This window comes from Mytilus edulis, chromosome 13, assembly GCF_963676685.1.
Source record: "Mytilus edulis chromosome 13, xbMytEdul2.2, whole genome shotgun sequence".
NCBI classification, from domain to species: Eukaryota; Metazoa; Mollusca; class Bivalvia; order Mytilida; family Mytilidae; genus Mytilus; species Mytilus edulis.
In genome coordinates, this window is record NC_092356.1 from 21,068,521 (window position 1) to 21,092,806 (window position 24,286).

Here is a 24,286-nt window from a genome sequence, read left to right on the forward strand (position 1 = left end):
CACATTCATTCTGTGTCAGAAACCTATGTTGTGTCAACTATTTAATCACAATTCAAATTCAAAGCTGTATCAAGCTTAAATGTTGTGTCCATACTTAAGCTTGCCCCAACTGTTCAGGGTTTGACCTCTGCGGTCGTAAAAGCTGTGCCCTGCGGAGCATCTGGTTCATTATATTCCCATTTTTAAGTAAATTGTATTTGGTATGTTGTTGTGTTATCATTGGCATTTTTAATTTCACTGCGGTTATTAATGTCTTTCAATGTTTTGCATAAATAATATGAGATTTTGTCTTTTGTGGAGATATGTCTCATTGGCAATCATACCACATCTTCTTTTTTATATATACATTGTATTACATCATATTTAATTTAGAGAACTATTTATCATATCTAATGTAAGAGTGTTTTCACTCATATAATAAGTTTTCCATACTGTTTTTAGTCATGCTTGAAGATATTGACTTGATATTTTCTTTTTGTTTACACCATGACAAGTTATAGAACAAGTTAGCATTTTGTTCAATTACAATAAATGTTTACCCGGTAGGAGACTGTATTGCCAGAATGCTTATTGACTAAGTACATCAAATCCAGTTGTTTATGAAAAAAGGTTATAATCAAAAATTCCCTTGAATTTGATGTTGTAAGTAATTTATACTACATTTCATTGCAGTAAATTATTTCTGAGTCATAAGCATATATCTTTTTGAAAGTACCATTGTTTTTTTTTTATTTGAGGTTTCTATAGAATATTTTGGAAACTTAAGGTTACATGGTTACTAAAGCTTGCACATAGACAAAAAAGATGTAAAAATTTGATTGGTTAACTTTTAGTGATCATTGTGATGGTTATTTTTTTTATATGCAAGACATGTTATGTGTAATTTTGTCTGTGGTACTGGACAGGATAAAGCTTTAATAATCTGCTCCTGCCAAATATTTATTTATTGGAAACTAAGATAAATTCTGCATAATCTTTGTAAAAGTGCAAATTTAACAAACAAAGACTTATACATCAGAGATATTGTTTGCCTTAAATTAGTGGAGAATACAGGTTTTTTCCCCTGGACAAAGAATCCCAATTTGAAAAAAAATGGCTTATAATTATTCCCAAAAAGACAACTTTTTCCCAAACAGTGCAGTCTCAGTAGTAATAATGCATGAATTGAAACTGAACATGCTGAAAAACACTCATTTAAACAATTTTCTTGCCTAAAATGACTATATGTGCAGATTTGAGGGTCTATTTATGTATCATCACTGATAAAATAAGGTCTTATTTTAAAGCCACATTTGACTCTTGAAAATGGGTCTTGAATTGAAGTTTCAGTCAAATTCATGGTTTATTTTAAATTTCCCAATTTGATGAAAATGACACATATTTTCCCAATTAAGAAGGGTAGAGGTAGTTTTGAAAAAAGCCAACAATATCACTGTACATGTTATAGTAGAAAATCAATAGTGTTATTACACCTATAATCACAGACATTTAAATATATTTTTGATGCCCCCACCATAGCGAAGTGGGCATTCAGTTTTACCCTTATTCTCCTATAAACTTCCGTACGTCCCATAGTTCTTTTATGCTCTCTAATATTTACAAATTTTCAATGCAGATGTCCTGGAAGAGCTCCGGAAAAGGAAAAAGAAAAATGAAGTCTTATCTGAACCTAAATCAAAATTTGTGGAGTACTCGAAGAAGCCAAAGTATGAAATGATTAGACTAGATTTAGAGTTTCCAGATTACCTCTATGGGATGGAATGCATAGAATGTAATAAAGTTATAAGAGAGGAACATTTTAGGTAGGTTGTTAAGGTACTAAAATTATTTCCCCTTTATCAATCTTTGTTCAGTATAAATGTTTCAATAGGCTGTTTGTTTTCTCGTTTGAATTGTTTTACATTGTCATTTCGGGCCTTTTATAGCTGACTATACGGTATGGGCTTTGCTCATTGTTGTAGGCCATACGGTGACCTATAATTGTTAATTTCTGTGTCATTTTGGTCTCTTGTGGACAGTTGTCTCATAGGCAATCATACCACATCTTTTTTATATGAACTTGCATGAATGTACATGGTTTTAGATAATTTCAGCCAATTACAAAGGATAACCTACGATTTCATCCAATGCTATTTCTTGATCATGAAACTATTTACTAATATCGCAAATCTTTTATCTTTTGAGATTCAAACATAAATTATGATTTTGCAAATGTTTACTTAAAGGGAAACTTCGCAAAAAAATCAAAAATTGATATTATGTCCATTCTGTATAAAAATGCTCAAATTTATAGATATTAAAGTTTTATTCCGCTAAATAAGAGATCACCATCGATTTTAAATTTTGAGTATCAGTTCTCTGCTCTCCGCCATCTTGTCACCTTCTCCGATGAAAAATCCCGATATGTCTATAAACCACAAAGGAACAAAACTACAGTAAACGATGTAGTCGTAATTGCGTGTCGATATCTTGTCAATCGTACGGTTGTTTTATCTGACTGACTAACTTGATACGGAAAATGGTCTCATATTTTTAAATAACCATATAGTCTGTTATTTTTAAACTGTTAATATTGTAATTAGTTAAAAAGTCAAAGTTCAAATCATAAATAAGTGTTCCGTGGAAATTGTTTTCGAAAATCTAATTCGTTCATAATTCTTTCAAGTAATAAACTTTATTTAAATAAATTCGGATCTTCCCTCATCGGATCACCAGCATGGCTAAAGGTATTACTCCCAAAGGTATTGGAAGGGGTGTAAGGTGACACGTCCAGGTATTCAATCGATTTCCTGTCCGGCGGGCTTGCAAGTTCATGCATCGTTTCACTTCTGTAGGTATTGATCAGTGTACACGACCGTTACTTATAACTTTCCATTTTGAACTATCAGGTGCATGTATAATATACATTTTTGTCTTCCGTGTCCGAAAGTGATATAATATACTAGTCATTACTGAACTCATACGCTTGTTTATAAATAACATTTCTGGTGTAAATAATATTATTTGTAAAAAAAAAATAATACAAAAAAAAAAAAATTGAAGAAATACAAATCTATTTACATATTTTTCCAAGGGTTAATTTGGGAAAATGTAATATATACTCGTTGTCAATAGTTTAGGACAGATTGGAACATACCAGAATTATTGATTTAAAAAAATGTGCGCACTTGTCGACGATTCGTGTATACATACGCCTGGGTAGAAAGTTACGGAACTATAGTCAGTAGCGCAATTTAAAATATGTATACATGTATACATTGAACATAAGAAAGAAACATACATTTTGTGTAAATTGTGGTAAAAGTTTTGTAAATAGACTAGTCCACGTATGCCAACAGTATGTAATCAACGAATTCGATAGACTATTGTATACCAAAAGAAGAAGAAGAAAAAAAAGAAACAATTTGATTTAAATACAGGTCAATTTATAACTTGCTTTGGTTCATCGAAGTTAAGAACATAGTAAACTCACAGATTTATATATCAATTAGGTTGTTCTCGAATAAAGGACGAAATTCGTCATCATCACAATTGTTCCAACATTCATGTAAAATATATGCAACTGGACGTACACTAATAATCCCCAAGGGATGTGAATATTTTCTAGGAAAACTATTGAGTATCAATTTCGGGATTTATTTTCTTTCTTGATATTCAATGACAGCAATTTAAAGAATAAACTGCTTGTCGGATATTTGTCCGCTTTAGGGGTATTCTTGCAAGTTGAACAGACTTATAATAACATTCAAAAATAGGGAAAGATAACATTAAATTCGTTGTCTTTAATTTTAAACATCGTTGGTCAAATAGTTATTTAAGTATATATATACGTTGGGAGACGACGATTATTATAGTAGTCTCAGATTTTAATAAGGACGTTCCCCCCGATTATGAATAAATTTGGTCGACGTTTTTCACACTTGAAAAGAATATCTATTCATAATTTTTCGATTCCATTCCAATACAAAAGTATTTTTTCTTTATTCGTACATATTATATTCCGCTTCGGTAGAGTTATCTTCAGATAGTTTCATATATTAATTAATACATGGCTTTCAAAAGTCTAAATGTAAGTGTTCTCGTACATTTTTTCGCCTAATAAAGACAAATAAAAATGATTTAGTAAAGCTATTTCTAATTTCTAAGTCCCCCTTTTTTATGAGACATAAATCAAGGACAAGACTTGTATATCATTTCATTCTGACATATGAACTAAGTTTCCCGTCTTTAACCGAAAATTGTGTATTTCTTAGTAAATTAACTTATTTGAATTCAAATAAATAATAGCACCAAATATAATTAAATAATTCCACGGCGACCAATTTTTATTTGTCACCAACTTGAATATGTATTTTTAATGTGTGTATTAAATGCTCCCACTGATCCGAATAGACAGTCACACCTGGCAAGGTGTGCCCTAGAGGCGTGGTTAAATACCGAAGTGCAAATAACAATTTACCTTTCAACAAGCCATCTACGAGTATTGCCACAGAACCGTAAATACACACATCGTATAAACCTAGTCATAGCAGAGATAGTAAAAGGTCAATAATAGTACACCAACATATTGTCTTGACAGATTATTGTACTTTAATTTGTTCACCTTATCAGTCCGAAAATGCATTTATTAAAAATAAATTTATTGTCTACAAAAATAATTCGAATATATACGTTTAACATAGACAATTTATCTCACGAATGAGTACAATTGAACGTCTGTGCGTTTTATCTTCTTATTATCGGATGGTTATTAGATAAAGCATAAGTCATCGGCGCGCTTACGATTACGTTAAAATATGATTAAAAACCAAGACTTTTAATGATTGTATTTTAAATCCCGGCATGCAAAAATCAGGAGAAAACGTCACGACCTACAGGAAGTAGTTGATATTTTTTCATTAATTATTGAATTTCTCCTTTATTACTGCACATATAGCGATAAAACTTTGTGAATATATATATTATGTCATAATGAACATATTTAAACCATAAGTGAAAAATCGTGAATTTTCCCTTTAAAGACATCCAATGACATCACATTATTTATACTTACATGACTTAACTTTATTTTCTTATTTCAGAAAATTTTTAAAATGTACAAAATGCAACTATTCCACAATGTGTTCAAGGGCTTACATAGAACACATGATTAATATGCATGGAACAAAAAACAGATCTTCAAATAAATATGTTCCATGTTCTTCAAGATTTATGGAGTGTGCCTGTGGCTTTGTTCATATTGAAGGCAATAAAATGGGTAAGGTTTATATATATAGATTTTTATTTGATTTTTAAAATTTGAGTTCCTAATTTCCATACATAACAATATAAATTAACACAAATTTGTATTAAAAAATGGTAAGCAATGATCAAATAACACATCAATAGTAAAATCTGATCAATCTGTTTAAAAAACTAGGCAGATTGAAAAATGAGATGTATTTGTGTTAAAATGACACTAAAATGCATAGAAAATTATAGTTTGATGTTTCGAATATAAAAGAAACTATAGTCAAAATTTTTATGGAGCAATGTCGGCAATCTTCTGTCATAGATAGTTTTATCGTTTACTTTTATTATCGCGAGATTTCTATGAATGCAAAGCAGAGATAGCGTGCAGTAGTCACATATGCAGTGGAATGAACATCTAACACAGATAATTTCTAAGTCCGTGGAAAACTCACTCACTATTGAGCTAGGAACGGGAAACAAATCTATTTTTGTGGTAAGTTTTTTCCATCAATCAGTCAAAGCATAAAGGTGGTACCAAATACTACAGGGAGATAACTCTGTAAAAATCAGCTAAATGTTTTATTCACAGTGTATTGTTAGGGAAATATTAAGCTTCTTAATGACCAAAACTAGTGTTTGTCAATCTGCTATATACATGATATAACCAATGAAATTATTCTGATAAAGTTGTTGGTTCAAATTTTTAGAAATTTTATATATTTTTGTCAAAAGGTCAAAGTAAACACTTTGTCAAAATTTTATAAAATTTAAATGAGCCAAATAAATATAAGTCAGGGTGTTTGGTACCACCTTAAATGTTAAACTTTGTAAGACCTGGAAACCTACTCATTTCTTCAGCAAATTTTCAAAAGGATGGGTTATCATTTTTGTTTTTTTATCTAGATATTTTGAACTTTACACAAAGTTGGCCAACCTATTGAGATTGTGCACACATTCCATTATGAAGTTGTTGAAAAGAATATTTTTAGCTCACCTGGCCCGAAGAGCCAAGTGAGCTTTTCTCATCACTTTGCGTCCATTATCCGTCGTCGTCAACGTCGTTAACTTTTACAAAAATCTTCTCTTCTGAAACTGCTGGGCCAAATTATACAAAACTTTGCCACAATCATCATTGGTGTATCTAGTTAAAAAAATGTGTCCGGTGACCAGGCCAACCAACCAAGATGGCTGTCATGGCTAAAAATAGAACATAGGGGTAAAATGTAGATTTTGGCTTGCAACTCTGAAACCAAAGCATTTAGAGCAAATCTGAAAGGGGTTTAATTGTTTATCTAGTCAATATTTATCTGCTCTGAAATTTTCAGATGAATTGGACAATGGGTTGTTTGTTGGGTTGCTGCCCCACAATTGGTATTTTTTTTAAAGAAATTTTGCTGTTTTTGGTTATTATCTTGAATATTAGTATAGATAGAGATAAACTGTCAACAGCAATAATGTTCAGCAAAATAATATCTACAAATAAGTCAACATTACCTAAATGGTCAGTTGACCCCCTCAAAGAGTTATTGCCCTTTATAGTCAATTTTTAACAATTTTCATTAAATTTATAAATTTTTGTAAATTTTACAAAATATTTCCCTCTGTGTAACTAAAGGGCCAAGTTTATTATAGATAGAGAAAATTGTAAGTAGCAAGAATGTTCAGTAAAGTAAGATCTACAAACACATCAACATCATCAAAACACAATTTTGTCATGAATCCATCTGTATCTTTTGTTTAACATGTATGCACATAGACCAAGGTGAGGGACACAGGCTCTTAAGAGCCTTTATATAATTAGTTAATACTTTCTGACACCAAATTACCACTGATCATGACAAAATAGTACTGTTATTACTGTTCTTCATCTGAAAGTCACAATTTTGCACACCAAAATAATCAACCAAAAAATGGAAAGGTATTGTATTCTCTATTGTGTATTTACTACATTCATTTAAACATTATTAATAAACAAGTAATTCATCAAAATTGTATGAAACAGTGGATAATTGCCAACATTGCTCTGATTCTGCTTTTCCTGTTTGGTGATTGATATCGTTTAAATTCTGATCATTCCGCAACTTTTGGTCAAATGGTGTGCGCATAAGCTTACTGTAAACCAACTTAATTTTGCGAGCGATTAATTTTTGCGACTTTCTCGAGTAGAAAAATAATACAAATATGTATAACTTGGATCTTTCCTTATTAAACTACATCAAGTTAATTAGAAAATCGCGAAATTAAATCACCGTGAAGTAGACTAGCTGGAGATAAACGCGAAATAAAGTATCCACGAAAATAAGTTGGTTTACAGTATATAACGAGGAATTTATAAAATTATTTACAAACAAAATGTGCTGTACAGATTAAAATATTCAGATAAAAACAAACGGCTTTATTGCACACCAAAAAATACTTTCAAATTATAATTTATCTTACATCCATTTCTAGTAAAATGAATTTACTTGCTTAAGCAAACATATAGAGAAAATCATAGATCTTCTTCAAAGTTACAAATATACATAACAAATTATCGTCAAAACAAAGTTAACATGAGTACCCAAAGTAGACAGAAATGCCAAGGCTTACTAAAAAATTATGTGTGGTTCCAGTTACATCTGAAAAAAAGTTAGGGTAGGTAGGTAGGGATTTTTTTTTATTTTATGGGTTTTTTTTTACATTGAGTCTATGGGAGCAACATTCTGACTTTAACAGTGCTTAATGAAAAATGACAATAAAATCTTTAGGGTAGGCTATTTTTAAGCTGAAAAAGTAGGGACAGTAGGGTTACTGGAACCACACATATATTTTTATTTGGCCCAATCGGCCTTCAACACAGCTAGAAAAACTAACACCTTGAGGCGGGCTTCAACTGGCACCTAAGCAAAACAAAGTGCACTTGTTCAGCAAAAATGAATATCACATTAAACTACAAAATATATAAATGAATCAAAATTAGTTCCAATTGCAAAATTGTATACCAAACTTTTCATACCAGAGGAAGCTTGCAATCCAACTGTGTAAATTGTTTTTGAAACGTCATCAGATAAACTATAAGTTAACCAATTTCACAATTGATATTGTTTTAAATAAATATACTTTGAAATGCAAAATATTAACCTCTATATGATGCACTTGAATTATAAATAAATTCATTTATTTCAGCTGAACACATAAATTTATGTCGGCAAGGGAAAAAGTCTTGTGAAGTGCTGAACATAGGTTATAGTTTTCCAGGTAATTTCATAGTATAGTAAAACCTTGCTATAGGTTATAGTCATCCATGAAGTTCATGTTATAGTCCGTTTGACTTCTATAAATCTTCAAAAAATAATTCTTAAAAATTCATTTTTAAAGATAAATATTTTTTTTCTTCATGTATGTTATTGTATGATATATACGAACTCTGACTATGAATATCATAATTTTAAACCTATAATCAAGAAAGTTACTCATTAGGTCTCTATGTTACTTCAATTTATTTTAAATATAAAATACTCAATGGAGTACATATGAGTAGTGTATCAGCCTTCCATTCAAAACAAAAACATTAGACATGTGCTCTACACCTGTTTCATTATACCATGTGACTTTACTCATTTAAATAACTCTGGTCATGTGTGCATGCTTTTGTATTTCTCAATGAATACAGAAAGCTCAGTAATCACATGACCAGAGTTATTTAAATGAGTAAAGTCACATGGTACAATAAAACAAGTGTAGAGCACATGTCTAATGTTTTTGTTTTGAATGGAAGGCTGTTACACTACTCATACGTACTCCATTGAGTATTTTATATTAAAATAAATTGAAGTAACATAGAGACCTAATGAGTAACTTTTTTGATTATAGGTTTAAAATTATGATATGCATAGTCAGAGATCGTATATATCATACATTAACATACATGAAGAAAAAAAATATTTATCTTTAAAAATGAAATTTTAAGAATTATTTTTTGAAGATTTATAGAAGTCAAACGGACTATACAGTAAAACCTGCTATATAGGTCACCTACATTGTACACAGGCAAATTTCCCTCATCTGAATAGAGATTCAAAAGAAACTTGAATTGATTCCATGTGAGTCTCAATTACAACTCATATGAATATTACATAAATTTGTATTCACATGAATTTCGCAAGACTTTTCCAAATAGATTTATTCAAATAACATCCAAATGTTTTATTTCAAATAAAATCTGGAAAAAATCTTTTTTTTTATATAAGTTCATTTTAAATTTAGCATTGTTTAGGGGGGAAATTCCACATCAGAAATTCTTGTGAATTACAGGTATAAGCTCATTTGACGTGGAAATTTTATTCATGTGAAAAATTTCAATTGAGAAAAATTTGCCTGTGTATATTTAGTGAAAACCTCTCTTATCACCTTGTCATCCTCTTCTTTTATTAATAGTGTGCAATTGTCCTAATAGGGGAATTTCTAAAAATGTAAAAAAAAAATTATTAAATCAATGTGATAAGGGAGATAATTCAAATTCACTTAATGAAAAAATGCACTGCTATTTAATAGGAGAAAATCAGCCAATCTGATTGGGAGAAATTACTCTGAATCAGGATGATTTGAATATGAAAATTGTTTAAAATGGAAAATACTTGATCTTTCTTGATTCAATGTATTAAGGCAGATAATTTCGAATTGGCTTTATTAAAAAATTCATTATAATTTATTAGGACAACATCAGCCATTTGAATGGGGAGAAACTACTCTAAACCAAATTATAAGTTTGTGTTAGTAGTCATTGAGGCAAATTATATATTCCAATGCAAAGTAAATGTGAATCTTCTTTTTATGCCCCTCTATGATGCCACCTACGATAGTAGAGGGGCATTATGTTTTCTGATCTGTGCGTCCTTCTGTCTGTCTGTATGTTAGTCTGTTTGTTTGTCTGTCTGTCCGTCTGTTCGTCCCACTTTAGGTTAAAGTTTTTGGTCAAGGTAGTTTTTGATGAAGCTGAAGTCCAATTAACTTGAAACTTAGTACACATGTTCCTTATGACATGATCTTTATTATTTTAAAACCAAATTGGACTTTTGACCCCAATTTCATGGTCCACTGAGCATAGAAATTAAGAGTGTGAGTTTCAGGTTAAAGTTTTTGGTCAAGGTAGTTTTTGATGAAGTTAAAGTCCAATCAACTTGAAACTTAGTACACATGTTCCCTATTGGTTGATCTTTTTACTTTTTTAGGCCAAATTAGATGTTTTACCCAATTTCACGGTCTATTGAACATGGAAAATGATAATGCAAGTGGGGCATCCGTGTACTTTGGACACATTCTTGTTTGAAAATACTCTGACAGTTTAACCAACATTGTTACAAAGTTATCCTCATTTGGTCCTAGCTGTATGGAAAATATTGATAATGTTTTGCAATCTTTGATTCTGACTAATATTTTAAATTATTTTTCTCTGCAACTACAAGATGAAATGTTTTCAAACTTGATAAAATAAAAAAAAACTTAGCCCCCAATGGAAATTTGATATTAGCAATTAAGAGATAAACTTGCCAAATAAGTGATCATATTTAAAACTCAGATAATATTAGACAGGTCTAGATAGATGCACATAGAAATTGTTATAAAAAAGTATAAACAAAAATTTTTGATCTATTAAACAATTCTATATATTCAGTGATATTGTTTGCCTTAAATTACCTGAGAATAAAGGCTTTTCCCCTGGAGAAGAATCCCAATTTGAAAAAAAAAAAATTGCTTAAAATTATTCTCAAATAGACTAACTTTTTCCCAAATAGTGCAGTCTCTGTAGTAATTGTGCATGAATTCAAACTGAAAAACACTTGTTTAAACATTTTCATGCCTAAAATGACTATATGATCAGATTTGAGAGTCTATTTATGTATCATCACTGACAATGAGGGGTCTTATTTCAAGTGAATGTTTATCTCTTGAAAGGGGGTCTGCAAATTGAAGTTCCAGTCAAATTCATGTTTTATTATAAATTTCCCAATTTGATAAAAATGACGCATATTTTCCCAATAAAAAAGGGTAGAAGAAGTTTTGAAAAAAGCCAACAATATCACTGATATTCTTTATTTTTGTAACTAAAATCATATTTTGTTAATATAAAAAAAAAGAAAATGTGGTATGATTGCCATTGAGACAACTCTCCACAAGAGACCAAATGAGATAGACATTTACAACTATAGGTCACTGTAAGGCCTTCAATAACTAGCAAAGCCCATGTGTTCAATAGTTATCAAAGGTACCAGGAATGTTATTTAATACGCCAGACGCGCGTTTCGTCTATATAAGACTCATCAGTGACGCTCAGATCAAAATAGTTATACCGCATTGTCAGCTATAAAAGGCCCTGAAATGATAATGTAAAACAATAATGTCAATAAGACTGGTACACTAAAACCAAGACATTAAAAGGCATCAAGACAGCAACATACATTGATCAATCAATCTATTTACTCTTTGGAAACCATATACTTGTTCTGTAACCTAGACCCAAAAAAGAAAGCTAAAAAGAAACTCTGTCATTCCAATGTTTCTTGAAAACAATATGGTTGTAAGGTATTGATTATTATGTTGTATTCTGTTAAGAATTTGTTGAGTTTATTAGCTGTAACAGATGCTTCTTTTGGAAATTCAGATGAGATGACGGAGGTTTACATTCCACAAAATGGGATCGTTCAATATTTTTTTTTGGAAATAAAAAAAACATTCTAGGGACAATGGGTTTATTAACTTAGGGTCTGTTGATCAAGTGAAACCACACGTCATAATATATTTTTTTATTGGCCTTATCATATTTCATCATTTAATTCATTGTAAATACCTTTTCAGCTAAACCTAAACATGGTAAGAAACGAGGCAGGAAACCAGCTACCGAATCTCTAGTAGAAGATGACAAGTTATCAAAGGAATTTGATACGACGAGAATGAAAACAGAAAACGATGTAGAAACATTGGATAATACACCTCTTCCAAAAGGCAAAGCCTTGGACACTTATAGTCATGCTAGTATTAATCATAATAGCTCACCTTATCTGACAGATATACAACATGTTAGAATGGCCACGGAAGATGATTCAGGGACATTGGATAATATTCCCCTTCAAAAGGGCAACGCCTTGGACATTTATAGTATTACTCATAGTAGCTCACCTTATCTGACAGATATACAACATATCAGAAAAGAAGAGCAAGAGGAGGAGCTAGTAAATTCTAATTTAAATAAACAAGCATCAAATGAGACATCAGATAAAGATCGTTTTTTAAACACAAACAACAGACTCTATTTTAAAAGAGTAAAATCCATTTTATTCCTTTTTATAATCTTTTTCAATGTTTACCATAAATTGAATGAAGATTTCATAAAGAAACACACATTTTTCACAACATTCCATGTTTTTATTCGTATAATTGATAAAATTTACATTTATTGTTCGGGAAATTTCCCAAAATATATGAAAGTTTCAAAATTTTTGTAGTAAAGATGTATGTGACAACAAATTATTCGGGAAATGTCCCGAAATCATTCTCAACATTATTATTTATTACATATATGTTGGCAGAGCATTTTAACAAACAGATCTGAAACGCATTTCGGGAAATATCCCGACAAAAATAAACTAAGTACAACATGTATAACACAGATGTCTTCAAACATTTCGGGATTTATCCCGAAAATTCAAATGTATATGCTAGACCTCATGACTAATAATTTCTTTTCACATTTCGGGAAAAATCCCAAAAATATAAATATAATATCAGACACACACTTGTTACATAGATTTTTTTTACCCATTTCGGGAAAAATCCCGAAATAAAATCTACAAGAAAAAATTATGCATTTTGGTTTTTTAAACATTTTGGGGAAAATCCAGAAAAAAAAATCATTCAGATTTTACAACACATAATTTTGATACATTAAAAAAAGTTTTTACATAAAATTATTTCCAACATTTGTTAAAATATTAATTCATAAAAAATATGTTTATAACCATACTTTTCATTTCTTTAAAAAAAAAAAAGTAATTTCTTAGAAATAATAAGGTTACTCCATACTGCATCCCTTTTGTCATGCTTCAGTAATTCCCTAAATACAATATCAACCAAATTTGTCCCACAAAAAGGGGGGGCCTATGCATCCTCTAAATCCTATTTATAAGTGGTCGATATTAAACTGGCCTAAGCATAAACTTTAACGTATAAACAGAAAACTGCAAAAGATTGTAAGTTATAAAACCATGATTTAGTGTTCAGAATTATTAAAATCACTAAGCACATGCATTGTCCAAAAGCTTATTCAACTGCATATAAATTATCCCTGACCTACTTTTAGTGGTTCTTCTTAAACTGGACTTATCACAAATATTTCAGTGTAAACAAAGGAAATTTTCAAAGTCAATATGCCATTACTGAGAGGCTGGTGAGGAGGGCGATGCTCTATCATGGGATTTAGATATATATATATGTGTCCATAACACATTATACTCTGCTTCCACAATCAGATTTCCATCTTCAGTAACTTATTTGTAATTGTTTAAAAAACACTGACTTAAATGAACACTTGAAAGTACAAAGTTTCAAGTTTATTTGACCATTACATCATAGTAAACTATTGTACACAAAACCTTAACCTTCTCTACTGTTGTACATCTTGAAAACAAAATAATTGATAAAAACTAGTTTCAACTCATTATTTCAAATGCCAATGAAATTTTAAAATAGGAATGAAAAAAAAACTCAAACTCAAAAATATTCAATAATGTAGCCTCATTTAATTTTCCTAATTTGCACATTTTTTTTTGTCACAGAAAACATGGAAGAAACTATCTTTAATGATGTTTTTTCTAAATTTCTTTGATATTTTCCACAGCAAAATATAAAAATTAAAATACTGTTCTAAAGTAAAATACATGTACTTTTAATATTACAAATACATACAATAAAATATAACTACAAATCATAGTATACACGCGAATAAATCTTCATAGCATGTGCAATGTTTGTTATATTCAGATGGAATTATTACATATTATAAAATGATCTGTTTCTTTACTGATGCCTAGCTTTCTCTTCCTTTCACTCCTGCCTAAAAGAGCAAAGTAAATTAACATTTAATAAAATATAACAAAAACGTTCTATTCTGCTGAACATGCTAAAAGTAAATATTAACTGTGAAATCAACAATTTTGATTATGTTGATAGGTTGAGACTATAACCATTTGACATTTATAATAAAACTTCTTTTCCCCCCTGACCATTTTGATTGCCTTGTGTGACGTTTCACACAATCAACATGATCATAATGTACATAATGTTTTTGACATTTTTATAAATAAAGATAGTATAGCCAATAAGTTTTCAAAATTATTTAGCGTAGAGTTGTGTTCTTTTCCCTTTCTCCAATTTGAATGTTCCTGGCAACCTGCATTCTTTTATGTTACTTTTTTCTTTTTACAAACACTGATCGAGATTTAAAAGGGGAGCAATATTGAGTTTGCATGTGACTTAATAAACAGATTAAAATCCTTAAAACAATATGTTTTATCTGTATGAACATTATGGATTATTTATTCCTTTTAGAGTTTTCTGAATAAATAAATGATGAATGGGTCCATGGGACACAGATTATGCCCCTGCTTGCATATAACATTTTAAAGGGTCATAAATCAAGAATGGTAAAAGTGACACACAGTACCCAAATGAGTACTTGATCTGATTTTTGTGGTAATAAGCATTGTGTTTAAGTTTCAGTACATTTGGTTAAGCAAACTTAAGTTTATAGTGAACTAAAACAAATAAACAGATGTGCCATGTGAACATGATACCTCTGTCTCTTTTTCAAGAATAAAGTTCAATAACTTCTTCATAAAATTGAGAATGGAATTGGGGGAAATATGTCAACAACCTGACCAAAGTGCAGAAAACAACCGAAGTCCACCAATGGGTCTTCAACACAGTGAGAAAATCATGCACTATAAGTGTTTGTCTTTTCTCTTTTTTTTATATAGATTAGACCGTTGGTTTTCATGTTTGACAGCTGGTTTCACAATAGTAATGTTTTGGGTCCTTAAATTAATAATAGCTTACTGTTTGGTGTGATCCAAGGCTCTGTGTTGAAGACTGTACTTTGACCTATAATTGTTTTTCTTTTACAAATTGTGACTTGGATGGAGAGTTGTCTCATTGGAAGTCATACCACATCTTCTTATATCTAATATTATGTACAAACATACAAGGATAAAACTTAATGCCCCCTCCGCTACGACGGGGCATAACAAAAAGCATATGTATATATAGAGAAGCAGGACTCTTATTAAGACTGAATATTACAGTACCTTATTCTGCATTCTTTCATCTTATCCCCTGATTGCTGACATGAATGGTTCTTTATTTCTTTTAGTTCCAGGCAATTTTGGTATGAAAGCACCATATTTCAAGTTAAGTGTATCCATGGTTTGTCCTGGGCGTATTTTGATAAAAATGATAAATGTTGACCGCATCTTTTGGTGTCTCTCTTGTAAAACAATAATGCAAAGCCTCTGTGTGTTGTTTAAAATTACAAATCAAAGGAATTAACCAGTAAAATAAATTGTATTATAATTTCACTTCTGAAATAATCCTCACCGGTGACTGTACAGTTTCAGCATATTTTCCTTTGTTCTTAATTTTTCTGATATTTAGCTGAAAGCAGGATCAATGAAAATCTTCATGTGTGTGGCCAACAGGTTCTTACGACCAGAGAACCTGAAAAAAAATTATCTGTTGAGGTCATGACTACAGTATCATTTATTTATCCACTAATGAGATAGAGCTTTGTTAGAATATTGAAAGGTGGAAGCAGTATAATTAGTTTAATACACTAAAATATGTAATAAATAAAACAAGAATGTGTCCATGGGACACAGATGTCCCTGCTTGTAAATATATCTCTAATATATATCCTTTTTCCTATTAAAAAAGTAACATATTCATGATAATATGAGAATGACGAAAGTGACTTGATCAGTGTTTGGTGTTAACAAGCATTCTGTAAACATTTCACAACACTTAATGGTTGATACAAAGTAAAGTTAAAGTGCAGTTTGGGATTTGAACAAGTTTTCAATTACTTCAAGTTCCCGTAAATCCCTGATATTCTTTAATGTTTTTTTTTCTTGCAGTACAGTAATAAACTGATGGTTCAAGAGAGCACAAAACCACAACAACATGTTTAATGTTTATCAAAATATCATTTTCCTTTGTTTTTTCTTAATATTATAAAACCAGAAGAAAAATAAATTTCCATATCTTGCCCTGTTAACGAGTTGTAATAAAATTTATTCATCAACATGATCAAATACACTGGATAAGAATCTGTTGGTAGTGCTCTGAGGTTAAATAATTGACTTATTTTCATAGGTTTATGACCACTGACCAGCTATAACAATAATGGCTATAGAAAGTTGAGACTCCAATGGGCCTTTATCGCTCACCTGATATTCTCATTTACAATTGATGCATGAAATAATGCAACTGTTATACTTTTGCTTTAGTTTCAGAGATATAAGTAAACACTGCATTTTCCTCCTATTTTCTATTTTTAGCCATGTCTGCCATGTAGGTTGGCAGGGTCATCAAACACATTTAAAACTATATATACATACCCTAATGATTAGTGTGGCCAAATTTAGGTAGATTTGTCTCAGTTGTTTCAGGAGACGACTTTTCTAAAAGATGAAAAAAAATTATGAAAAATTATTCATTATTTATTCCTTTCAAAATTCTCTGAATAAATAAATGTCATGATTGGGTCCATGGGACACAGATTATGCCCCCACTTGCATATAACTTTTTAAAGAAAAAAAGAAAAAAACATACAATAGATTGTATACCAATATGCGAATTAAAATATTAAGGTACAATGTAATGTATGTGCCTGTTCCAAGTCAGGAGCCTGTAATGCAGTGGTTGTCAATTGTTGAAGTGTTACATATTTTTTTTTTCTTTCATTTTTTGTACATAAATTAGGCCGTTAGTTTTCTTGTTTTACATTTGTCATTTTGGGGCCTTTTATAGCTGACTATGCAGTATGGGCTTTGCTCATTGTTAAAGAGGGTACAGTGACCTTTAGTTTTTAATTTCTGTGTCATTTGGTCTCTTGTGGAAAGTTGTCTCATTGACAATCATACCACATCTTCTTTATATATAAAGTTAAGTACAACATTTAAAAGTGTTGACAATGGTTGATGTTAATTACATTATATTAGATTTTCTTGAGAATAACTAAAATATGATTTTATTAGGGCTTGGATCCCACTAACATGTTTAATCCTGCTATCTTCTGTGCCTGTCCCAAATCAGGAACCTGGACAATAAGTGGTTGTTGTTTGTTGCTGTGTTGCTTATGTTTTTAGTTATTTTATTTGTATATTAATATTAAGGTCATTAGTTTGGAATTATTTTACAATTGTAATTTCAGGGCCTTTTTTATATATGACTATGCAGTATGATCATTGCTGAAGGCTTTTCTTTGACCTATATATGTAGTTAACTGACCGACGGAGGGACAGGTGTAAAACAATATATGTCAACTTTTTCTTACAGTTTCATACATTTCCCATATCATTGACTATTTTATCATTACTTACATCTGTCCATTATTATACTGTCTTTTAGGTCACATTGCATTTCAAGCTGATGTTCAATACTTGCACAGTTGTACACCTAGAAAAAAAATATGCAAACATATATAAAACAGTCTTGTGTTACTGTCACACTAGTTTAGATAGAGAGTCGTGTGAGTTTCTAACAGAAAATTTACAACACATCAATGAGAAATTGAAAAAAGTAAATAAAATTATACATTTGTCATTTTCGCTGTTGAGGTTACATGAGTGCATTAGCTGCCTTATTTTTACATGTTCACAAATCAGTATCCAGGAGAAGAGTAAATATATAGAGGCTCTGCACCCTCCCATTGAAATGTTGTGTTCTTAAGGAAACCAGGTGCTTTTTCCAAGTTAAGAAAGAGTTTTAAAACTATCCATGCATGTCCTCACATCTAATTTATAAAAGATGATTAAATTGATCATTGAAATATGATCAGAGTGAGAACTTCTCAATGTTCATTTTTTTTTTTTGGGGGGGGGAGATATTTATTACCCTAATTTAATATTTCTATTGTCTTTAATTAAGTAACTGGGACCTACAGTACTGAGGATAAAATTTTCATATCTCTTCATTTATATACACAAATTCTAATGTTTCACATCCTGGGGGATTAAAACCGAGATTAAAACCCATGAAATTGAAATTTTTCACACATAATTGACTTATAGTAGTAATTGGGAATGTAAACATGTAATAATGTTTTCCCAGTAGGCAGTTTAACCAAACTTAAGATTGACAAGACATAATAAATCTATTATACAATATACACAGCATGCACATGACATGTGCTCCAATCATAATGATGAACTGAGTCCATACTGTCCCTTTAACATGTTTAACAAACAATGCAAATTTTTTTTTTATTAAGATTCTGTGATTTTTTAAAATTTTATAAACATTCTTATAGTTTGCTTGAAATAAATATAAGTTATATATACTTAATCATCTGTAGAATTTTTTTATTAATGAAAAAAAAGAATTAGCTTAACTGATTAATCAATATTTAGGTCACAAGGCTTTTTACCCTGATGTTCGAAGCTTGTCTAGAAATTGCTTCAGATTACTTTTAAGCAAATAGAACAGTTTTGAACATTCAAAAGGTCCCAAGTACATGTAAATATTAATGACACACATTTTTTATGACCAACAATGTATGAAGAAATTTTCAAAGAACATAAAAATAAAAAACACAAAAAAAATCACATTATAAATCGAACACTGTTTCTGTTTAAGCGCTTTCACTGCATCTCTTACAGTTCATCAGACAGAATTGTTATCGTTACTAGTAACAACTTGTGATGTTACCTAATAGTAACGTCATGTGGTAGTTTGTATATATTACGGAATCTTATTCACAGACCGAATTTCACTTCCTATTAAAAGTCGGCTTATACAGTTAAATAAAATAGCGTTCCTTGGCTTCAAGTGGAATTTTATCTTAGGTCCACATCTGAAAGTAGAGGCTCTAAAGAGCCTGTGTTGCTCACCTTGGTCTATGTGCATATCATAAACGAAGGACACAGCAGAGTGATGGATTCATGACAAAATTGTGTTTTGATGCTGGTGATGTGTTTGTAGATCTTACTTTACTGAACATTCTTAGTGCTTACAATTATCTCTATCTAATTAACCTATGAATCTATCCCAGTAGTTAAACTATTTTGTAAAATTTTACAAGATTTACAAAATTTATGAAAATTGTTAAAAATTGACTATAAAAGGCAATAACTCCTTAAGGGGGTCGATTGACCATTTTCATCATGTCGACTTTGTAGGTCTAACTTAGCTCTACATTATTGATGTTTACAGTTTATCTTTATTTATAATAATATTGAAGATAATAACCAAAAGCTGCAACATTTCCTTAAAATTACCAATTCAGGGGCAGCAACCCAACAACATTTTGCATGTTTGTTACGGAAATTTCAGGGCAGATAGACCTAGACCTAACGAAACAAATTTAACTGCGTCAGATTTGCTTAAAATGCTTTGGTTTCTGAGATTTTAGCAAAAAACTGCATTTTACCCTCGTTACAATTTTTTGCCATGTTGGCCATCTTGGTTCGCCGGATGGCATCATTTAACACATTTTTTAAACTAGATACCCTAATGATAATTGAGGACAAGTTTGGTTAAATTTGTCTTAGTAGTTTCAGAGAAGATTTTTGTAAAAAAAAAATTGACAAAAATTGACTATAAAGGGCAATAACTCATTAAGGGGTCAACTGACCATTTTGGTCATGTTGACTTTTTTGTAGATCCTACTTTGCTGAACATTATTGCTGTTTACAGTTTATCTATTTCCATAATAATATTGAAGATAATAACCAAAAACGGCAAAATTTCGCTAAAATTTCCAATTCAGGGGCAGCACGACAATGGACGACGGACGCCAAGTGATAAGAAAAGCTCACCTGACCTGAAAGGAATATAGTTTAAATTTTCCCTTTCCACATTGGTTAAAGTGTTCAGAACATGGAGAGTTTCTAATCGAAGGGACCTTTGTCCAGACAGCTGTTTGTGAACCCTTCCTCTATCAAATGGTTTGACCTGTATGTAGTTTTGATTACAAGTGGGACAGGTTGCACAATAAATAATATTTTTTGGTGTAATTGCTGTGCCTGATTTTAGAGTTTTACTTCTAGCATTTAGCATGTTCCACATCTGGGATCCCCCCATTTGTGTATTTCTGCCACCTTCGTTCTGTGTACTGAATTTTGCTCGTGCAAGGCCGTAGCTACCCTTGAGGCAAGTGAGGCAATTGCCTCGCTAACATTTCGACACTGATTATTTTTTTTATACATATATATCAATATAATCATTTGTTGTTCTGTCTCAACCTTAATTTCTATATAACTTGTCATCATTCCTTTTAAACTATTCTTCCTGGATATAACTCAGCATCTCAACGGGTGATGTTTCTCGATTACATTAACCTAGTAATGATAATCATCATGGATCTCTAGTTAAAAACAGGCTATATAATTCTAGTAAACTAGTTTTTGTGTGAACAGAGTCTGAGTATTGCATATAACTTCATTAGAACAATCCAAAAACGATAAGTAGACTGACAAATCAAGTACTGGTCTTCAGAAGGGGCAGTCCTGTCTGCGTATATATTAATTTCTCCGTTTAACCAACTTTTGACAAATCAAGTCATCGCAAGGGGGCAGTCCTGTCTGCGTATTCATATCACGAATTTTAATCTTTCTCTTTACAGATAAATAAAATATAAATAATATGAAACATGCATAGATTAGTTTCTATCCATGTTTCTTTAACCTTAAAAATTGAAAGAATATCCCATATTCCAATTTGATATTATTGAGGAATGGTAGAACCTTCAACACAGGATTTTGTCTTTACTTATTCGGGACTACGGAATCTCGTTTCTTTATATTCGGGGTTTCGGAATCGGATACCCCATACCCCTAACCCCTAAATTTATAGATTCTGGAACTAAAATACCACCAACTATTTCCAGAAATAATTTGAAATTATGGACCTACATGTAAACGTCAAAAACTCCATTCCAATTCCCCTGTACCCATATCATATATACTCTATAGATAGAATCATATACATTTATCTTTAATATCTTATTCTATCCCTAATTTGTCTACTCTTTGTCAGCATAAAAGCGAGTTTAATATTTTGTAACTGCAACTGTATGATGGTGCTTACAGGAAATCTCAATTCCCTTTTGCAAACAAAACTGTTACTACCGATGCTGCTACCAAATTGCTGATGGAGAAGGAATTGAAAGAAGACATTGATCATTGTGTTGATGATAATTTGCTTCCTTTAGAAACACAGACTGCCCTGAAACGACTGAAAACTTGGAAAAGAGCATGCATGAGTGGCAAGAGATTGTGCGGGCTTGCCATGTTCATCGCGATAAGGATATCAGCAGCCCAAATTATGATTCTGAAACGATTTGACTGAACCGCCCATAGAAAAATTTGGCAAACTCTACTGAATCGATGTTTGTTCTGTGTTCTGGCAGCAGACTCAAATCAGTGATATTTGGATGATTATCTTACATATAAATTTAATAAAGTTGTTAAAAATTTGGTGTTAGTAAAAGTCTTAAAATATAAAAAAAATATATAAAAAGTGTTCAAATTCAAAACATTATCAAACTCTCTAAAAATGCCTAGAATGCAGGATTTTGCACCATTCATTTCATACCCTCCAAAAAAAATTTTCGCCTCGCTTCGCTCGGCTCAATTATTTTGCCTCACTAAAATGAGATCCCTAGCTACGGCCTTGCTCGTGTCAGAAGTTTCTTTAGATTTGGTGCTTGTTGACAGCTCCCAATAAGTCATGATACATCGACTAGATCTTTCATTTGCTTGATGCAGAATAGGTAAAAAAAAACTTAGCAGAATTAAAGATCAGTGACTTTTTTATTATCTCCCTTTAAAGGACACTTAGCTTTCACTGTGAAAAAGTCCTCTTATTGAATGTCAACCTTGTAGGACAGAATTTAATAGTACTTTATCATAAAAGAATGTCCAATTGAAGGACACTTTTTCACAGCATCTGACAAATTAAAATATTAACATTTTCTGTAAAAAAGTGTCAAAGTGGTTAATAGAAACAAATTAGGTATTGTTACTTTTAAAAAGACCAAACAACCTATTCATTTCTACCAGTGATTTTTCCTTAAAATTTTGTGTGAAGGTATTTCATGATTTGAGGAACAAAATGTGATTAAACAAATTGGGGGTCACCGACTTATTTTTGTCACTATATAGCAACCTCAGTTTCGCGTTTCCTGAATATTAACATAATAATTGCTTGTTATCTAAACTCTCAAAAAAATCCTTTATATCAAACCTACAAGCATAGTTCTTGTTTCATGTTAAACAGTAGATTTGTATCTATCAAAACAGGTTCAAAAATTTAAAACTTGTATTGTTTTGATCTTTAAAAATATGATTTATTTCATCCCCGCCAAAAATAAAAATGAAAAATGAAAAACGTTTCCAGTATTAAAAAATTTCTGCCAGTGATTTATCCATACAAAATTTCAAGAAGGAAAGTGCCATGTGTATGTAATCTTCAAAATAAAGCAAAAAAAAGTGTGTGTCACCGACCTTTCAAAAAAGTTATGAGTAATTTTCATGTTTTTTTCTCTCGTTTGTTTTGAAGAAAAGAGTTGTCTTTCTTTAGAACATTGCATCTGACGTCATAGTACAAACTTTTCTTGCCGGCCCACTATTTGAAAAAAATCGCAAATTGGACTTTTGAAACTCACATTTAAATTTCCAAGAATAGCAAACATATTCACCTACTTTATCATCCGGTAATACAAGAGATTAAATGCATGTATCAGTATCAGATCTTATGATGCTGTTGCCGCATAATATTTACCTTCAGAAACACCATCCATTATTTCTGAATATTTAACAGTCAGGGGACTTACTTAAATGAGTGATTTTCTAAATCACTGATTAAAGTAACATTATTTCCATAAAGATTGGAAGTAAGAGTTGTCTTTCTTTAATAATCACCTATTTAAGTAGTACAAATTAATCATTAAAAGAAGTGATTTAATTTTATTATAGCTTTAAATATAGAATACTAATGATCCAGGGACTAATTATGTTTCTAAAATTATCAGAACCAACATCTGTTTTGTCTAGGATGACCTTGTACTGAATCTAGGATAATGACATTAAGATCACTTGTTTAAGATCATACCTCAATTTCCTTCCCAAAAATCACTTATTTAAGTATCATTATTTTAATAACCCCCACTAATTTCAACTGTCCCCTAACAGTGAAATTTTTATCAGGAACAGTAGAATTTTATTACATAATCTGAAAGATGAAACCTTGAACTTCACAGGAAAAATACTCCCACTGCTGGGAAAAATCTGTTAAGAAAGTATCAGTTCATTATGTAAAGCCATTATTATAGCATTTTTTCAACTAAAATAGAATTTGCAGATAAATGATAGCATCAAAGGCATAAACCTTGCTACATAAAAGAAGCAAAAAGTTCATTTTTTCCAAGTTTATTAATGAAAAGATATTATTTAAACCTATGTCACAGTTTAAAATTTTGGTAAAACTTCAAAATCACAATTTGTGACAAAACTTCAAATTTGCTACTCAAATAAGTGATTTTCAGTATTTAGTCCCCTGACTGTTTAAGATATAAGGAAATTAAAATTATAGTATAATATATGAATTAAAGTTTTTTATTCTAAAATGTTATAAATCTATCATAAAATACAATCCCTGTTATTACTATCTCAAGTGTTTTGAATAAACGAAACAGTAAATATAAAATACAAAAAAGTTTTTAATTCAAAAATTATTTTAGAAATAATTTTCCGTTGAAAACTACAAAGTAAGATTTCTCCAACAGGATAAAATATTATAAATCTAA

At 30.8% G+C, this 24,286-nt stretch overlaps 1 protein-coding gene and 1 long non-coding RNA gene across 5 annotated transcripts in view; one reads left to right on the top strand and one right to left on the bottom strand.

Annotated features, from left to right (window-relative positions):
* LOC139501212 (uncharacterized) overlaps positions 1-24,286 on the top strand; it is a 76,386-nt gene that overhangs the window by 17,776 nt on the left and 34,324 nt on the right. For all 4 annotated transcript variants that reach the window (XM_071290205.1, XM_071290207.1, XM_071290208.1 and 1 more), the window contains exons 7-8: positions 1,616-1,802; positions 5,082-5,257. In XM_071290205.1, coding sequence (XP_071146306.1) covers positions 1,616-1,802; positions 5,082-5,257 — 363 coding nt within the window. The remainder of the gene's footprint in view (positions 1-1,615; positions 1,803-5,081; positions 5,258-24,286) is intronic.
* Positions 13,693-17,938, bottom strand: LOC139501213 (uncharacterized). Its single transcript, XR_011658488.1, has 3 exons — positions 17,862-17,938; positions 15,570-15,978; positions 13,693-14,320 (listed from the first exon to the last, which is right to left on the bottom strand). It is a non-coding gene; the product is annotated as an uncharacterized lncRNA (long non-coding RNA).